Below are 17,539 nucleotides of genomic sequence, written 5' to 3' on the forward strand. Positions count from 1 at the left end.
AAAAGGGGAAAACTGTACAGGGGGACTTTACAGGAGGATGCCAGTGTCTAAGGAAGCCAAAAACACAAAGCCACAGTATCTTGGCTTGAAATGTATGTTTCCCTTGATCATAGCATACCATACAGTTGCAGTATTTGGCATCTCCTTTTGGAGGTCAAGACTGGAATGATTTATGTGAGACTGGCTAAGATTTCCCTAGCAAGGATACCATTCTGTAGAATCGCATATGTTATTCAGGAGAGAAAAAGACCACCTGGACCATTTCTGTTCTGCTCAAATACAGTGTATTCCCCTCACTTGTGTGTTTGATTGAGTGTACTTTTGAAGGCCTCTGCTGATGTTCATGCAAAACACTCTTTCTTCTTGTGGTTGTTAGTCTAGATGAGCTACTTTACTAGTGAATCGATCCGGTTACCATACACAGGCACAAGGTGGGGACAGCAGAGGAATCACTGAGTCTAGGGCAGATAGGGTTCTGAAGGGAAGACCCATAAGAGTAACCATGCTTAGGCAGAGGTTTTTCAGACTTATTTTGAGGTGGCATTTGATTAATTAATCTGATTCAACAAAGCACTGTTGACTTGATGAACCTATGGCTGCATGCTTCAGTCTGAGAGAGGGATGTCTCTCCTATTCTTCCTTTGCTTTTCTGCTAGGCACTGTGTCCTCTGGGACGGAGCCGAGGAGCTGCGCACATCAGATTGACTTGTGGGGGTAATGATGCTGGTGTGATGTATGCTCTGTGCTAGAAGGCAGTGAAAAAGCCTCTTCCCTCATATCGTCCTAAAGGCTAGATCCCCCTGTTTCCGTATGGATGACATTGCAAATAAACCAACCTGTGATTCTCTCCTTTACCCTTTATGTGGCAAGTTGTGGGAAGGGAAAGAGTCTTGGTGATTTGATCCCTAGAAAACTCCCTCATTAGCACAGATCCAGCCACAGAAACAACACAGAGTTCCTGGGAACTGGGTGAATGAAATCTGCTTTTCCCTGCCTCCACTGTTGGTGTTCCCATTGCTGGAGCATCCTGAACTCCTAGACCTGGCCTCTTGCTTCCCTGTCTGAAGCAGGATGGAGGGCTTTCCCCCATCCAGAGGGATGTGGGTTGCACCCTTAGTGCTGGGGAGCAGCAGGAGCAGAACTCAGTAGGCATTGGAATCCCAGGGGTAACTGACTATTTCTCCATCACTTTGGGAGGTGCTTGGGAAGAACATGGCCAACTTCCTGGCTAGGACCCTTCCTTAGGTTCTTTATTCTGGAGAGCTTTTAGTAGGGCCCCTAGGTGACACCATGAATGCTGCACAGGGCTGCCACTTTTGGAGGGAGTGTGAAGGAAAAGATTTAGTGACCTGTCCCTGCTGTGGGCCCACCAGTCCTGCACAAACTCCCAGGAGCTGTAGCGGTTTGCTGGGGAGGGGACACTGCTCTTGGCTGTCATTGGTGGCTTGCTCAGAAGGTACAGACAGATGGGCTGATTTCAGGACCCTACAGCCCTTTGCTAAAGAGAAAGCCAAAAAGATTTTCTAGAGATGGGGGAGGGCAAAGGTTAAGATTAAGAGAGGAAGTGACAGCAGAGACCCAGGAGGTAACCATGAACCTGCCACAGCAGGCACATTCAGCAGGGTTTTCTGTATCCTTCACTTTGGCTTGGGCTAACAGGGAGATTTGTAAAGACTTGCCCTGCAGGGGAGGTACCTGTGCTGTGCTGTGAAGTCCGTGTTTTTAGGAGATAAATATCAAATTGGAGATCCCCAAAGTCTGATGGGTGGAATAACAAACCTCTGAGATTTCCCATCAAATGCTCTAATTTTGGCCAGTTAAAGGGCTTTCCAGACAGGGAATGTTGGTCATTTCCTTTCATCCCAAGGAACATGTCAGATGGAGGAGGGAGTAAAGTGAAATCTCTGGAGACAAGAGATGGAGGGTCTGGAAAAATTATGTTTCCTGGAGTTCTAGGCATGGCAAGACTCTCAAGAATTATCAGTGGGGGAAGGAGCAAGACAAGAGTCAGTTAACCCCTAAAAGGGAAGTTTGCAAGAGCTTCGAGTGGGAGGCCAACCCAGCCTGACAACCTGCGGGGAAAGAGCCATGTGAAGAACGATAATACTGGCATGGCTTGCAGTGTACCCCTCCTCACAACAATGCCAGCTAACTAGCCTGTGCATGCACTAACCCATTCCCTGCTGTGGTTGTCACCCTGGGCATTATTATACTCATTTATTAGTGCCATCTGACTCTTCTTGAGAAACACACACATCCAGTTGTTTCCTAGTCTGCACCTTAGCTCCAAATCTGCTGTTCCCATTGTGCTGTTGCAGCTACTTTTCCACCCTTAATTCAGAAATAAAGGGTTGTGATGGTGACTCTCTTTTTCTGAGTAAAAGAAGGAAAAAGAAATTTTCCCAGCTGTGTCCAGTAAAATCCAGACATACAGAGGAAAATCCAATAAATGATTAGCTCAGTCTTTCCATCTGCAGATAATGGTATTTCTGGTTGGGATTTTTTTTTTTTTTTAATTGCTAGCCGCCTTCTCCCTCATGGAAAAAGATAATCTCTTTGATTTGAAATGCAATGTCCTGAGCTGTTTTCTGACAAGTATCTGGATGATGGCTTAGATGTGGTTTTCTGCCTTTTGAATGAGGAAGAATAAATTGGAAGTGAGTTTCCTGTGCTCCTCTCATCTCTATGTGAGAGGAGTATAATGAGCAAGAGAGCACCTTTATAGGCAAAAGATTACAGAGTTTATGCATTGGTTATTCTTTACAGACCACTGATTGCGATACACTTTTTTTTTTCTTTCTGAGGGGGGCACAGTGGTGAGAGAAGGTATTTTCAGCCATGAATTTTTGACCCATATGATTAATGTTAATCTTAGGAATTGGGGGGAAGAAGCTCATGCCAGCTGCCTTGAACAGACACTTACACAGCAATGCTATGATGCTCAATCCATGGCTCGGCCCAGGTGTGGCCCTGTGGTCCCACATTGTGACCAGAGGCAGGTTTGATCCATGTGGTACAGTCAGAAAAATGGGTTTGGTTTGCTGCCCTGTTCCCACTCTGGGGATCGAGCGTGGGGCTGCTTGATGAGCACACTTCAGCAGCCCCTTGGCACTGTATAACTTACCTATTTTCCTGTTTCTTGACCTCCTGTTTTCCACCCAACACTCCTTGCAAACAAGCAATCCACCACAATTACTTTTTTTGCCTTGCGTTGCAGTCTTGCTATATGGCATGCTCAAACTTTGTATTTTTAATACCATTATGTAGGCAGCCTCAGCTGATAGGATCACCAGAGCACCACTGGCCTTGCAAGGCCCCGCTCCCCAAAATATCCCCAGAAACTGCCTGTGCAGTTTGGCCACTTCTCACACAACTTCCCCTTAACCGAGCTGTGAGATCCAGCCATCCCTCGTGGTGCTTTCACACTATCTGCTGTGGCCAGCAACTTCTCACGTTGCCTCTGGTTTCCTGTGCCCCATTTGCACAGCCAGGTCACCTGCCTGGTGTTGGCTTCCTGCTCCCCATCATTGCCCTTGGCCGGGAGATTTTCAGCAGCTTAGCCACTGAACCAGGCTGGACATTCCTTCGGGGCTGACCATTTGCCATCTTCACAGAGGTTGACTGATGGGTGCCTGCCTCTGTCTTTTTTTTTTTAATTCTAGGTTAGGTTGGGCTGTGTCAAAATACATGCTATATGCCCAAAGTTAAAACCTTAAGCAATTTGGAGCGCACTGTAAATGTGACAAGCCCTCATAGCTACTTAGCAAGCTGCCAGGTTTTGTATCAGCTTTTGCTGCACTTGGTTTTTTGATATAACTAACGGGAAACTTAAATCAAGCCTTTGGACAAAAAATACAGATTTTCTTCATAAATGCACTAAACCCACCCCATTTCTCTGCTGATTGCCTCTTCACGGTAATGTTTTGGGATTTGGTAGGGCCCTCGTGCAGAAAGCAGTGATCGATGGTGTAAGAAATACCACCTTCCCTTGTGCACATCTCAGAATGGGTGGTGCCAAACCCCATCACCTTCCTTTGCACTGAAGCAAACTAGCAGCTAGATGCCAGCGTGGCAGAGGCTTGCAGGATCATCCTCCCCCAGGCTAGCAAATGGTCTCCTCTCCCAGTCCCATGTCACGGAGCATGTTCCCAACAGCCTAAATGTCTGTGTGACTCAGGCCAGATGCCTGCGTTGGAGAGAAAAGGTCAAATTCTTCTAAACTGAACACAAGTAGTGGAAAAAAAGCCACAGCTGTCACCTAGGTGCCCCAGGCCAGGCAAGGGGCAGCACCAGCCTCCCCATGCCCCAAATCCGGCTTTTGCTCCCAGACGCCTCCTTGTCCCCAGCAGCATTACCTCAGCCCTGCCGGGGAGGAAGGAGGCAGAGCACATCACCTCCTCAGAGACCCAGGCGCTGGGTGGGGTTTTTTTCCACTGCGTTAGCTCAGATGTGGCACAGATGGGGAATGTGCAGCCTGTGCCCCCAAACCGGCTCCTGGGGCCTCAGAGGTGCTTGAAACAGATGGGACAAAACCCTGCCGGGGCTGAAATGTGCTTGGCATCGCAGCCCTGGCTGGGGGAGAGGGGCGAAACCCTCCAGCACATCACCCTGCCCCGCCAGGGCACTGCAGTCCACAGCATGTGCTGGCCATGGGTGGAAGGGCACGGGGCTGCGTCACAGGGACATGCTGCTCCTGTGGGTACTGGGCTCAGCCTTGGCACCCAGGGCAGAGGCAGACAAGGCGGTACCTGTGGGCCTGTGCAGGGACCTCTGTGGGATCTGTGCCAGCCATTCTGGGGGATGGAAATGGTTTCATCCAACTGTTCTCGGAGGACAGAAATGACTGGAGTGGAGGGCTGCTGAGCAGGGCAGGAGGCAGATCCCATGCTGCTCCTGGGATGCATGGGTAATCCTGGCTTGTGGTGCTGGGAAGCTGGTGGGAGGCTTGGGATGGGGAGAAGGGAAGCTGTAGGGAAAGAGCGGGATGCCTTCTGAGATACAGGGTGCTCCAGGTCTGAAGTACCCAGGTGACAGAGGCAGTGCAGTCTCCTGCAGGGTGGCATGGGTGGAAAGCAGGTGAGAAAGAGGGGTTTGGATTAGAAGTAGCAGCGTGAGCTCTGTGTGCTGGAGACCTGTTGGGAGGAGGATGGGGAGATGCTGCTGGATGGAGCCTTCAGATGAACTGGAAGAGCAGAGGGACAGTGCTGCTACCCGTCTTACCCCAGGCCAGGGTACATCATGCTTTATGCCTGGACTTAACCTTTCTGCTCCCAGAAATGGATTTTTTTGTTGTTTTTTGGTACTGGAGAACTGAAAGGCTGAGGGCACCCTGTGCTGGCAGGGAGCGTGGCTCTGGCAGTGAGCCGGGAGGCTGATGGGGAACAAGGCAGGGCTCTGCTTTCTCCTCAGCCGCAGAGATGCTGCTGTGTCCGGGTGTGGTACACTTATGTCAGTGACTTCATGGTGATGCACTGCTACCACCAGGACTGTCCAAAACCTTTCATAACAGGAAAGCAGCTGGAACAGCCTTGCCTTCCACCTAACACACAGCTTTGTTTTCCTGGGCAGGGGAAGGAGCAAACATTGAAGTGTTTAGTGAGTCTTCGACCTTGCTCCTGTCCTCAATTTTGGTGGTTTAAAAAAAAAAAATTAGAGCTTTGAACTGCTGCTGAACGAAATGCAAATACACTGAAACTACAGAAATGAACATCCTTCTTTGTCCAGTCTGTCAGCTACTTGTGTAGCTAACTCCTGTAACTGGGGCCAGGAGATTTGGGGGTATTTTCTGAAGTGTGGCTTCCAATGGGGAAACCCTTCTTTCATTAAAAAGGACAATTTACAGAGTTCCTGGCTAGAGAAATCCCAACAATGTGACTGCATGCTCAGAAACCTGATGATGAAAGACAACTTTCAATGAACTGTGAAAAAAATAAAAATGAAAAATCAATTTTGAATGTTCAGATGGGGTTACTCCAAAGACATCTGTGTTCTTTTGCTTTTTGAAGTTGGGCCATGAAGGAAAGCCCTGGGCTGGAAAAGGTGTTTGGGTGGTTTTGGGGTTGTTTTCTTTTTCTTTTTTCTTTTTTTTTTTTTTCAGCAACTGCAAGCAGCACTGAAGGGATTTAGGAGCAGAGTACGGTATGTTCTGGCCCCCGCGGGCTTTGGATGCCGTTGTTGTGGGCACGCAGTCTGGGTTGTGTTTTGCATTCTGCTGCTTTCGGTAATCCTGACATAATTCCTCTTTTTTTTTTTTTTTTTTTTTTAATCTTTTTGAGGAGCACGTGGTGTACTCCGTTCCCCTTCCCTTTCATTGCGACACCCCCAGTCTCCCCCTTCCCTCCCCTCCCGGGCAGCCTCCCCCCACCCCCAGGCCGAGCCCCGCCCCGCCGGGCCCGGCCCGGCCCCGCGGCCCGGCCCCGCCGCCCGGCCCGCGCCGCTCCTGCTCCCGCGTCCGCCGCGCCCACCGTGCTGGGGCCGCCCGCCGCCGCGCTGCCCGGCTCCGCTGCCGGCGCTGCGGGCCGGCAGGGCGCTACGGCCCGGCCCGGCCCGGCGCGGTACGGCACGGCACGCCACAGCACGGCTCGGCCTCGCGGGAGGGCGGCAGCGCGGCAGGGATCCGCCGCGGCCGGCGATGGGAGATGGAAGGAGCCGGCGGTGCGGTAAGGGGCGGCGTGTTCCCGTGCGGGTGCGGGGGGTGCGCTCAGCCGGGGGCGCTTTTCCCCCTTCATTTACTTTTACCTTTTTTTCCTTTCCTTTTCTACTTCTCCCTTTTTCTCTTTTTCCTTTCTTTTTCCTTATTTCCATTTCCTTTTTGTTTTCCTTTTTGCTTTTCCCTTTTCCTCTTCAATTCCTTCCTTTTCCTTTTTACTTTTTTCTTTTCCCTTTTTTTCCTTTTTCCTTTTCATTTTCTTTTTCCCTTTTCTTTTTCTCTCCTTCCTTTTTTCTCCTTCTTTTCACACTCTCCTAAGGGAAAAAAGCTCAGAGCCCAGTTCTGCACTCATTACTGCTAGATCCCCAGAGACACCAACTGCACCAGGGAGTCTGCACTGGGACCCCCCACCCCAGGGCTGGAGGCTCCAACCTGCATCCTGTACGGTTGGTTTTGCTTTTGTCTCTATGTAACTTGTCTGTGTTATAAATCAGTACTGTTGCTGCACTGACAAGTTGTCTTATACCAAATTCTCAATTAAATGACATGTTGTGAGAAAGCCAGCATCTTTGAGTAGCAGCATTGTGCTTTCTGGGGAGGAGTGGGGTCGAGATGAATTCACCAAAGGTGTTAAGTTTTAGAATATTAAATGTACGCAGGGACGCTCCTGTGCAATTGTGGTGTTACCTTCATCCTTGCTACTGGAGACTGAAGCTATGCTTCTCAATAGGAACATAAACATAGAGTCGTAATGAGCTTGAACTTCACACAAACTCACCAAAGATGCTAGCTTCCTGTATAGATGCAGTATTTCCATGCCATAAACAACAATTACCTGGGTCCCACAGGATACCAGTTAGTACTTTGTCAGGCAGAGCACTTCTATGTGTTATTGAAGTGATTTGGGTGTGTGATAGGCAACTGCAATTACTACTGCTTTTGCAGCTCCAGTCACACTGTAATTCTGTCTGTGCATAGGGACATTAAACAGAAAGTCAAATGCAGTATTTCTAATGAAACTAGTGGTTGCACACCCAGCATTTGAATCAATTGTAATGGGCTGCTGAGAATATCCAAGCCTTTCTGGTTTGGCTAGGAGAAAGAAATCTCGTTCTACTCCAAATGCTTTTTCGTCAGTCATATCCTTAGTTGATGCATTTCAGCAGATTTTACCAGTTTAATGCTAGCTGTGACTCTGACTTAGCTCTGTTGATTTACACAGACTGAGAGTCTGCCTACAGAGATGTTACTTTTGGGGTGTGCCTTTGGTGGGAGAGAAGGTGAGGTTAAACCATGTAGGAATCCCTGTGCAAATGCTCCCCTTCAATTACAACCTTGGTTCATTGCAGAAAAGAGTATAAGAAAATCCTTTGCCGTCATGATGATGTTAAAAACAATTGCAAGAAACTTACACACTGCTCTCTTCAAAACTCAATACAACAAAAAAATTAGGACTTCTTGATACATAAAGAAATTTTTGCACAACTTATCTGTGTGAAAGGGGCGCTGTTGGTGCTTGAGCAGATTATGTGATTTACTAGTGCCATTTCTACGCCATCAAATTGAGAGGGAAAAGAGCAGTGAGGATCCTAATGGAGACACTAGTGGGGTTTTTTTCAGCAAGAATTTCTTTGCTGTTGTCAAGCTGCATAGCTGAAAGACCTGCATGTCGTTCAGAGTATTTCCCCTCCCCGCCTACCCCCAAAATGATCCTTTCTATTCTTGCCCATCTTACCAGGAAAGTTTGGCATTTGGTTTTGCAGCTTTAAGAGATGGTTTGGGGTTTGATTCCTGTGGGATGAAGAGGCAGACTGTCTGCGGGAGTATCATGGACCAGTGCCACAGAGCATCTCTCTAGACAAGTGGTTGTTTCCATGGGCGTGCTCTGAGCCAAGTACTGGGAGCTGCAATGTTGGGGCTGGCAGTCGAAGCGGCACAAGTCACACCCTGCACGTGGCCGTGCACAGGAAGGATGCTTTGGCCATGGCTGATAACCTGTCCTTGCACATGCAGCACAGCTGATTGCTTGAAACAATCCCTGCTCCGTGGAGAGACGGGCTGGCAGACCTGGGGGCTGGTGTGATTTTTTCTGCAGCGTTGCATGAATTTCCTTTTGGAGTTCCTCTCTTTAGTTGCAAGGGTCCTGAGAGAAAGCAAGAACCTGGGGTACTGCTGGGTGCTGGTTTAAAGATAATTTGGAGGCAGGACAATGTAGTGGCTTAGGAAAGGGAGCACAAAGAAGGGAGGGAGGAAATAGAGTCTGGAGAGTGAGATTAAGCGGGTCTCCAGGGTACAGGGGAGCCATCTGCCAAGCTGCTGTGCTGCAGGTGAGGTTGGGCAAACCTGTGAACTGCTGCCAAAACTCAAAGGTCAGGGCAGTCAGCCACCGGCCAGAGTGTCCCCCTCCGCATCAGCTCTGCAACATGGGTGCTAGGAATCCCCAGGGTGCAGCAGCTGGTAGAGTGATCAGTGTGAGGTTTGTAAGCTTGGCCAGAAGAGGTGGGAGCGACGTCCCTGGGCTCAGTGACACGCACCACCCGTTTTCCACAAAGGGACATTTCCTTGCAGCTGGTTCCTGATGGAAGGTGGCGTCTGGCTTCTGGTGGAGCAGAGATTTCACAGTCTGGCTTTCCCACCCAGACCCACTCCATGGCCTGGGCGTTTTGTCATATCCTGATGGGTCAAAAAACTGTGTGTGGGTCCTTCCCTATGGAAGTTTGGCTGAAAGGGAGTATATATGATAGAGAGCTCCTCCAAATCATTGCCATGCAGAGAAGTGGGGCCACAGATGGACACATTTAGGTCTTGAGCAATTTGCGTCTTAAGCATAAACATCTGAATCTCTTTCTGAACGGATTCCTGTCCTCCCGCACCCATAGTAATAGAGGCTGTTTCCAGTCCTTTTTTTCCTGTTTGCACTGAGATGAGGTTGTGGAGGTTACAAATTATAACTTCCGTGAGATGAGAAAGCTGTTTGAGACCAGCTCTAAGTGTCTACCCAGCATTTTCGGTCCAGCCATAAGTGTCCTGTTCCTCTCAGGAATGACGCTGTTTGAAGTATGCTTCTGCAGTGTGTTTCCAGGTGCTTTTTCTGAGCACAACCCTCCTTGCTCTGAGACGCCTCTTGCTGTTGTGCCAGCTCCTGTCAGAGACCACAGGCTCTTGGGATGCTAATGCTTCCGAGCATTTATTCTCTGCATTACAGAGATGAGCAAGGCAAGTTGTGGATGGGGCTTAAAAGCAGGGTGCGGTGAGGGTTAGCCCTTTGGGTACGGGCTAGGTTGCTACAGGACTGAATAAGGAGGCAGAAGAGTTCAGGTATTATCTAGCTCTTGAAGCTTCAGTTGCTCCGGAATTGACTACTTCCTGGGTGCTATAAGCAAACAAACCTGCCAGGGCACCAGATCAATCTGTCCATCAGGGATCAAGGTGTCTGTCAGAGCAGGAGCTCTGCATTTCCATCTCCACTGAGTGCCTCAGCCACTAGCTCTGGCTGCGGGAAATACGTGGCATTTGCCATGGCTTGCTTTGCTAACTGTACAAAAAGATTTTCAGTGCTGTGACCGCTTGACTAAGCCTAAGGACACCAGGCTGGAGCTGGCTTTTGAGTATGGGCTGCCAAGGCAGAAGCACACCGGTCACTGTCACGTTTGCCGAGGTCTTCAAGTCACAGCCCACAGCATTTTTTTTGACACCTGGTAAAAGGACTGAACAAGAGGGCATTGTCTTGAGTCTGTGATACAGTAGTTTGGGAGCAGTACGAAAATAACCGAAACGGCACAGATTATACAGCGCAAGCCTCCCTTTTTGCAGAAGCAATGAATGGGTCTGGCTTTCTCTTCTTAGTGTGAAGTGGCACAGTGGAAGAGGTGGCTGGTCTCCAAAGTGTACTCATTTTTTCACAATAGTTTTCAAACAGAAGTGTCATTCGGGTAATAACCGCATCTCCCATGCTGAACAAAAGCCAAGTGTGATGGCAAGATGCACTTAAGCCTCAGATGTGGTTGCATTTCAGTGTTAACAGAAGAACCTGTACCAGGAAAGCCCTTTTCTCAAAAGAAAACAAATTCTAGTACCAGTGAGTTCTGGTTCTCATCAACTTTCTTGTCTGTGGACTTACTGTGGCCTAATGAGGAAAAAAGAAGTATTAACTTCATCACCGTGGGACACTAGTGCCAGCTGGCCTACGTTGTGCTGCCTGTGGGGGATGTATTATCACCTTTGGTGTCTTCTGCCTTCCTGCCACGACTGAAACTGCCTGGTGGCTCCTGACGGTTAGCGTGGGCACAGCAGCCCGAGGATGCCAGTGCTGGCACTCCTTAGCTCACTTTCTTAGCAAGCAAAGTCTGCTCTTGCAACAACATCTTTTCAGTCCCCCAGTGCTTGCACAGCAGGAGGCTTAGGTGAAATTTGTTGGTGTGACTTATAGCTTCTGCCTCAGTTGTGCCAGGGAGAAGACAGCTCAGATCAAACTTCAGTCAAATTTCTGATCCAAAAAACTTCTGATAAATCTAGTTAAGACTCAGAAAGAACAATTCAGGTGAAAGCTGTAAAATTAATTTAAATATGTGATATGAAATAATCATGCAGGTGCAGTGAGCTATGTCTAAATTAGAGGGAGATATATACACCTTTTTGCATGCTCTGTTGCTGTGTTGTAGCTCTACAGTTTGCCCTTGCAGTTGTGTAGAGTGGTTTGGGTTTTGGGTGTGGGTTGGGTTTTTTTTTAGTTTTTTTGCTGTTCACTGAAATTGAGGTACAAAGACTATTTTAATCACTTTGGGATACTATCTTAAACCATGTTTGTAATACTGATTTGAAAAAGGAAGATAAGCTCTCTTGATATCCTGTCCTTCTTTACTTCTATCTATAAAACCAGTGCTTATTTAGCTGGACATACAGAATGTGCAGCAAATGGGAGAGGATGCGCCTTGCAAGTTCTCAAGGCTCAGCAGATGTTGGCTTGGGTTTTGGAAATAATTTAGTTGCTTAAAGATACAGAGGTAACATCTGGTGGGCTCCTGAGGCACTTAGGCATATCCGAATTCTAGCTTCCAGGGAGTTGAAATCCATGTGAGGCAGACCTGTGGCCTGTCTAAACATTGTTCTGCCATGTGAGATACCTAAAAATGATGGAAGCTCACTACCTGCTGAAAAGAAGCAGTCTGTCAGTTTCCTAAATATACTCAGAACAGATTGAACAAAAAAAGTAAATGCAAGATGTCTAGTACATGTGCCACTGAATTATCTGAATAAAAGATGCTGTCTTTGTGCAATTTTGCTCAAATCAGGCCCCCATCCCAATGCTGTTTGACATAACTCAGGAAAAATACTTGCACTGTGGCTTTATTAAAAGTTTTGGATCCTTTTTCCTATCTTTACGTTTTATATCTAAGAACGTGGTGGTTCATGCAGTGAGCTAAAGCCTACCTCTCAATGGGCTTCCTTTGGTTCTTGTGCATACCTTAGAAATAATGCATAGATATCCAGAGGTACATACAGCACACTTCAAAAATCACTGACTTGGCAAACAGAAAATGCTGAGTGACCTTTAATGGTAAACTGTAATCATACAGACTTTGAATTAATATGCTGTTCACATTTACACCGTTACAGCTCAGACAGTGTCAGCCTTTGCATAATAAAAAGCATTTAATTCAGTATAACAGCTGACTGCTTCCTAACAACTTCAACCAAACAATGAAGCAAACATTCCTTTAAGGGGAGAAAAACTCAAGTGCAGGTGTAAAACAAGACAACCAGACTGAAAACAAATTTCACTTGCAACTGCTTGATACAGCTGCTAAGGCATCCCTTTTTTGTCACTGTTCCCACACCTTTTCTAAGCAGCCATTCTTTTGCTTTGTGTCTCAATTGAGCCTCTCATCAGACACTGAACTTTTTGTGAAGTCTGCCTTTGAGCGGGGAGAGCAGCTCTGATAGTATCTGCACCCTTTCAGTTTTGCGCTCTCCAGCCTGACCACTTCCTGGGAGGCTGCTCCTGGTAAACACATCCCGTGATGTGCATGGGAAGCCTGTGGTGCTGCGGTGCCTTTTGGTGAATTCCTGGGCTGAAGGTGTGGGGTGTGTTGTGGTAAGGACTGAGGACTGGAACTGATTGGATTGTACCAAGCCGGAGGTCTGTCCCGTGCAGGGCCATGCCAAAGCTCGGTGAGCAGGTAAGAGTGGCTGGCTGCACCAGTTTGGACCCAAGGTCAGTTTAGCCCAGGAGCACATACATAGTCATGGATGTCAGCAGATGCCTGGGAAGAGCTCAGCTTGGAGCTTCATAAGAAGGACGTGATTTCTACGTATGTTGTGGATTTGTATCCCTTGAGCTTGTTCGCCCTCCTTTTCAGCTTCCATGGGATTTTGGTTTCCATGATATGCTTTGCAGGAAGGTTTGTGGTTTTGACTACAAACTGTGTGAGGAACCATCTCCTGTTTGGTGTGATGCTAACTCCTAATACCTTCTTTTGATGTCCTCTGGCTGTTGTATTAAAAGAGATGCTGAATCACCAATTGCTCTTAGTCTTTTTCAGACCCCTTGTGACTGCACGCATCTCTGCCATGTGTGTCTCATCTGCTTCTTTTCTTCAGCTGAGAAGTCCTAGCTGACTTGGTTATCCCTTTCTACAATCCAAACTTCTCTGCTGGACAAGGGCTATAGGCAGTGCCCTCACACAAGCTCTTTCCTTCCTCCCTCACCTTCTGGCTCTCTACACATCTACTTGCAACTCCTGATAAGAATTAGTTTAAAACTAACATCCCAAGCTGAGATTTCTTCTCTTCCAAAACCTTTGCTAGCATTAACTTCTGGCAGCTCCAGCTGAGATTTGGCCGTGCAAAACTCCTGCTCTTTTGAGTCTTAATCTATTTTACTAATGCTTTAATTTAAGAATTGCAAACGTGTATTAGCATGTGGGGGTTGTGTGTGAGGAAAACACAAATAGGGTGTGTGAGGTCACATGGAAGTAAAAACTGCAAACCTTTCTAGCAGTCTTTTTGTGAGCACCAGCAGCACCCTCTCTGCTCTCTCTGTGCTGTCACTGTGCTAGCTTTCACCAGCTAGCAAGTTAATTTTAATTCCAGCTCTCTGCATTTCATCCTATTACTTAGGAAAGTGACTTAAGAAAAGCTGAACAGAACCAGTCTTTTCAGAACAATTAGTATGACCTGTCAAAAGCAGTGAGGCTTGCTAAGCTCATGTCCACACAGGAATTATAACAGTGCTTAAAAACAAGGGCTGGCCACTAGCTGTGCCAGGCTGTTGGGGGGCTTGTCTGTCCATGACAGTAGGGGCAGAGCTCTCAATGCCTGACTCTATAAGGACTTGACCATGGTGTTGCTGCTTGACTCACATGGTCCTTTTGGCCTGCTGGGAACATGCTGGAGAAGGCTGGAAGTCTGTGGAAACCTTCTATCCATCATTCCTGCCTTTTATTTATTTTTTTTTAAAGTTAGCTAGTTTCTGGGGAAACTCCTGGGGTGCAGAAGACAAGATGAAAGTAGATGTTTAAACTCCTGAGAGCGTAAACTTGCTGTATCAGGGTATGTGATAGGCTGCTGAGAAGCATTTGGGTTTTTTTGGTGCTAGAGATGTTGGTGAAGCAATGAGAATGGAGTAAGCACAGCATTGGATTAGCAATGCTCCAGGTGTGGCTGTGAAGTCCTCCGTAGTTGGCTGTGCTTTACAGGGATCCTGCAGAGGCTTTTTCCTGCTTCCTTGCAGTAGTCCCGATGGCTCCATTGCGGCTGGTGCAGGGGCTGTTGCCCACCGGCAGGGAGCTGGCACCCACCAGCTGCATGGCCGAGGGGCAAGGCGGTCAGCTCTGGGAAAAGGAGCTGTGCATATGCAAAAGTGTGCACAACTGGGGCTCCCCTGAGCCTGCCTTATGGTATGGTTTAGCTGTAGGGAACCCCACCCCAGCTAGCCAGTTCCCTCCTGGTTTTCCAATAAACCTAGAAGAACTGGAAAAACATTTCTTTCTGGGTTTAGAGTGGCTGGGTTTTATTAAGAAAGCTTGCAGGGGTCCCCCTGAGGATGCTCACAGCCTTTCATGAACTGTCCTTAGACCCCTTCCTGCTAATGTTTTCCTTTAGCATGACTGGTCCCCTGCTGTCCAGCATTTCGGCTGACTCTCTCCCTGAAGGCTCAGGCTTGGGCACCCATCCCATTCTGCTTTTTCCCAAGCACCGTTTTCCCAGGTCTCCTGTGAGGAGTCAGTGTCTAGCAGCATCTGTCCTCTCAGGGGGTCTGAGAAACTCCAGACTGACATTTGCCAGTTAATTATCTGCTCCTTTGAACACTTCCTCCGTATTAGACGTATTCAAAGAAAACACATGACCTTAAGTGTGAATGCTTCAGGAGGCATGGGTTCACGCTGGCTCTTTGTGCTCACACTGACCCATTCCTTGTCCCAGCAGCCATGGACAATGTCGTCTCCTTCCACAGAGACCCACAGAGATAGAGCACAGCTCTCTCGTTGGCTCAGCTGCAAATGGTGGTGAGAGAACAAGACTTTGATATTCCTTAATTAGTGCTCTCTGGGATGTAGGTATTAAAAAAAGGAAAAAAAAAAAAGCCCCAAGAAAACATTGTGTCCCAAAAAAGGCCCCAGCCAGAACCTCAGTTAAATTCAAAAGAGGATGCTTTGGTGCTTTCCTTCCACGGAGAAAGGAGAAGCATTTTCTTCAGGCTTGGATGACTCACCATGACTGTCTAAAACCGCTGGGATTTTTGGGGGGAAGTTTGAGGGGAGCTCATGACTGGAGTTAAATTCATCCAGAGAGAGGCACTGTGCTTCAGAAAAGGCAGCAGCCAACTCCCATCAGGAGCCTGCCTAAAGCCACCTCTCAGGGGTGAATTGTGGCAATGGTTTCTCCTTGCAGCTACTTATCCTCTGCTCCAGTTTGCATGCTCAGACATCAGAGTGGAGCAGAGGCAGCGTGGCCATCCCTGGTCTTAGCATCCTACTGCTCTTCAGTTCAGTGCTGAGACATGGATTCAGCAGCTTCCCCTCTTCTGCAAGCCTGAAACCACCACGAGCCCCATGGGCATGTCCTAAACAAACTCTGCTCCCTCAACAAAGGACAAAAGCCCAGCAAGGCGAGACCTCTGTTGACCCATGCCAGTGCCTTGTGCGAGGTCAACAGAAACTGGTCCAGTGTGTTGGCAGGATGTCCAAGGGGTGAGGACTGCCATATCGACGCTAACACAGCCTCACGAATATTATACCAAATTCACCCAAAAGGCAAATGCAGCCTCCCCAGCTCCCGACCAAGAACCGTAACCCAGAGAAGTAGGCTTGATTAAACGTTCAAACAGGCAGAAAATGCTGCAAGAGTGGTGAATGAATGGGCAGGAACTCACTGCCGCTCTGGCCAGAGTGTTATCGGACTGAAAACCAGTGTGTATATGGCTCATGAGAAATGTATGTATAGCTGGGCTGATTTAAGGGGATTGATGCTCTGAGTGAGCGTCACCCTCTCCAGCAGTGACCAACACCAGATGCATCAAAGGTGGTGGTTAAACCCCTCTGAGAGAGGCAATTATGAAATGAGCTGACCCGGATACAGATTTCTTTGTCCTTGAGCTGAAGGAGAAGGCTTAAGCAGGAGTTTTATATCCCTTCCAATCTTGCTTGTATTTAATCCTTGCTAATGCAGCTTGGAAAGTGCCGTGAACGTTTGTCCAGCTCTTCTCTAGGCTCCTGGTTTTGGGGTATGATGACTTCTGCAAGGTTTGAGTTGCAGATTGAAAGAAGAAAAGGAGACCACATGTTCTCCCTCGATTTTCTAGGGTTTTTTTTTGTTTTTTTTTTCTGTTCTGGGTTTGGTTTTTTTTCTGTCTCTAAGGAAGGACAACAGTAAAACAATAGTCTTAAAAGCCAACTCTGACCTCATAGCATCCTTACTCTCTCACCCTCTTGCTTTCTCTTTTTAGTATCTCTTGTTTGGATGAAATACCATAAATTTATCCTTAAGCCTGGATCTGCAGACTTTGAACTGCTTTACCTTTACACATCCTTACCATGCTCTGACAACCTAAATAGATGTTAGGTTCAGCTGTTCCCATGCACAAGCCAGTATCTGTAATTCTCGTCAGCGATGCTGAGCACTTCTGAAAATCAAGTTATCCCTTTCAGACGCTAAGACAAAGGTCTTGCAGTCTCTGCTTACGCACCTAACTCTGATAAATGCTGCCCTGTACACTGAAAAAACATTAATTTCACCATTAATTTCTGCCTGTTATTGGATGATGCAGAGGGTGCTGTGAACCGGACTCTTCTTCATTGCTTTATGGTAAGGTACAGGCAAATACAGACCCTTGGAAAAAGTGTTTGCTGGCAGGGAAGCTCAGTGCAGCAGATTTCTGTGAAGCCTCAGAAAGCATGGCTGAGGGATGGAGATGCTGTGTCCCAGAGGTGTGTAGATCAGAAATTCCTGACTGCTCAGGAACTGGACTGCTCTGTCCATTTTATTTTCCATTTCATTCATCTGTGAGTGGGACTTGGCACCAGCTAGTTGGTTAGCTGTCCCATCCCTTCGCATCCATCTGAGTAGGTTGAGTTTTTATCTGGTTTCATAAGCTACTCCTGTCCAGACTATTGCAGACCGAGAGCCGCCTTCCTGTGTGCTCTGGGTCCAGCTGTTCGTTTTTTAGCCCTTCCTGCCCCCCTTCCTGCAAATGAATGCAGCCCTGTAAAAGCAGGGGAGACATGGAGGCTTCTTCCAAGCTTGTTTCATCACACTTGTGATAGTCATCTGTGGGCTAGAAAGCCCTTCCTTTGTTTTATCACATTTTTCCCAAAGTATATGGTAGGCTAGTATTAGCAGGTCCATTAAAGTACCTGTTGGAGCCCTGCTGGTGAGTAGTTGGACCAGTGA

The 17,539-nt window shown here is 47.7% G+C and overlaps 1 protein-coding gene across 4 annotated transcripts in view; it reads left to right on the forward strand.

Moving 5' to 3' along the window:
- The first annotated feature begins 6,412 nt into the window (after positions 1 to 6,412).
- Positions 6,413 to 17,539, forward strand: part of LOC104636701 (PH and SEC7 domain-containing protein 3) — a 115,493-nt gene continuing 104,366 nt past the window's right edge. For all 4 annotated transcript variants that reach the window (XM_075741100.1, XM_075741099.1, XM_075741103.1 and 1 more), the window contains exon 1: positions 6,413 to 6,659. In XM_075741100.1, coding sequence (XP_075597215.1) covers positions 6,639 to 6,659 — 21 coding nt within the window. In that variant the 5' untranslated portion in view covers positions 6,413 to 6,638. The remainder of the gene's footprint in view (positions 6,660 to 17,539) is intronic.

Source organism: Balearica regulorum, chromosome Z (assembly GCF_011004875.1).
Source record: "Balearica regulorum gibbericeps isolate bBalReg1 chromosome Z, bBalReg1.pri, whole genome shotgun sequence".
Classification (NCBI taxonomy): Eukaryota; Metazoa; Chordata; class Aves; order Gruiformes; family Gruidae; genus Balearica; species Balearica regulorum.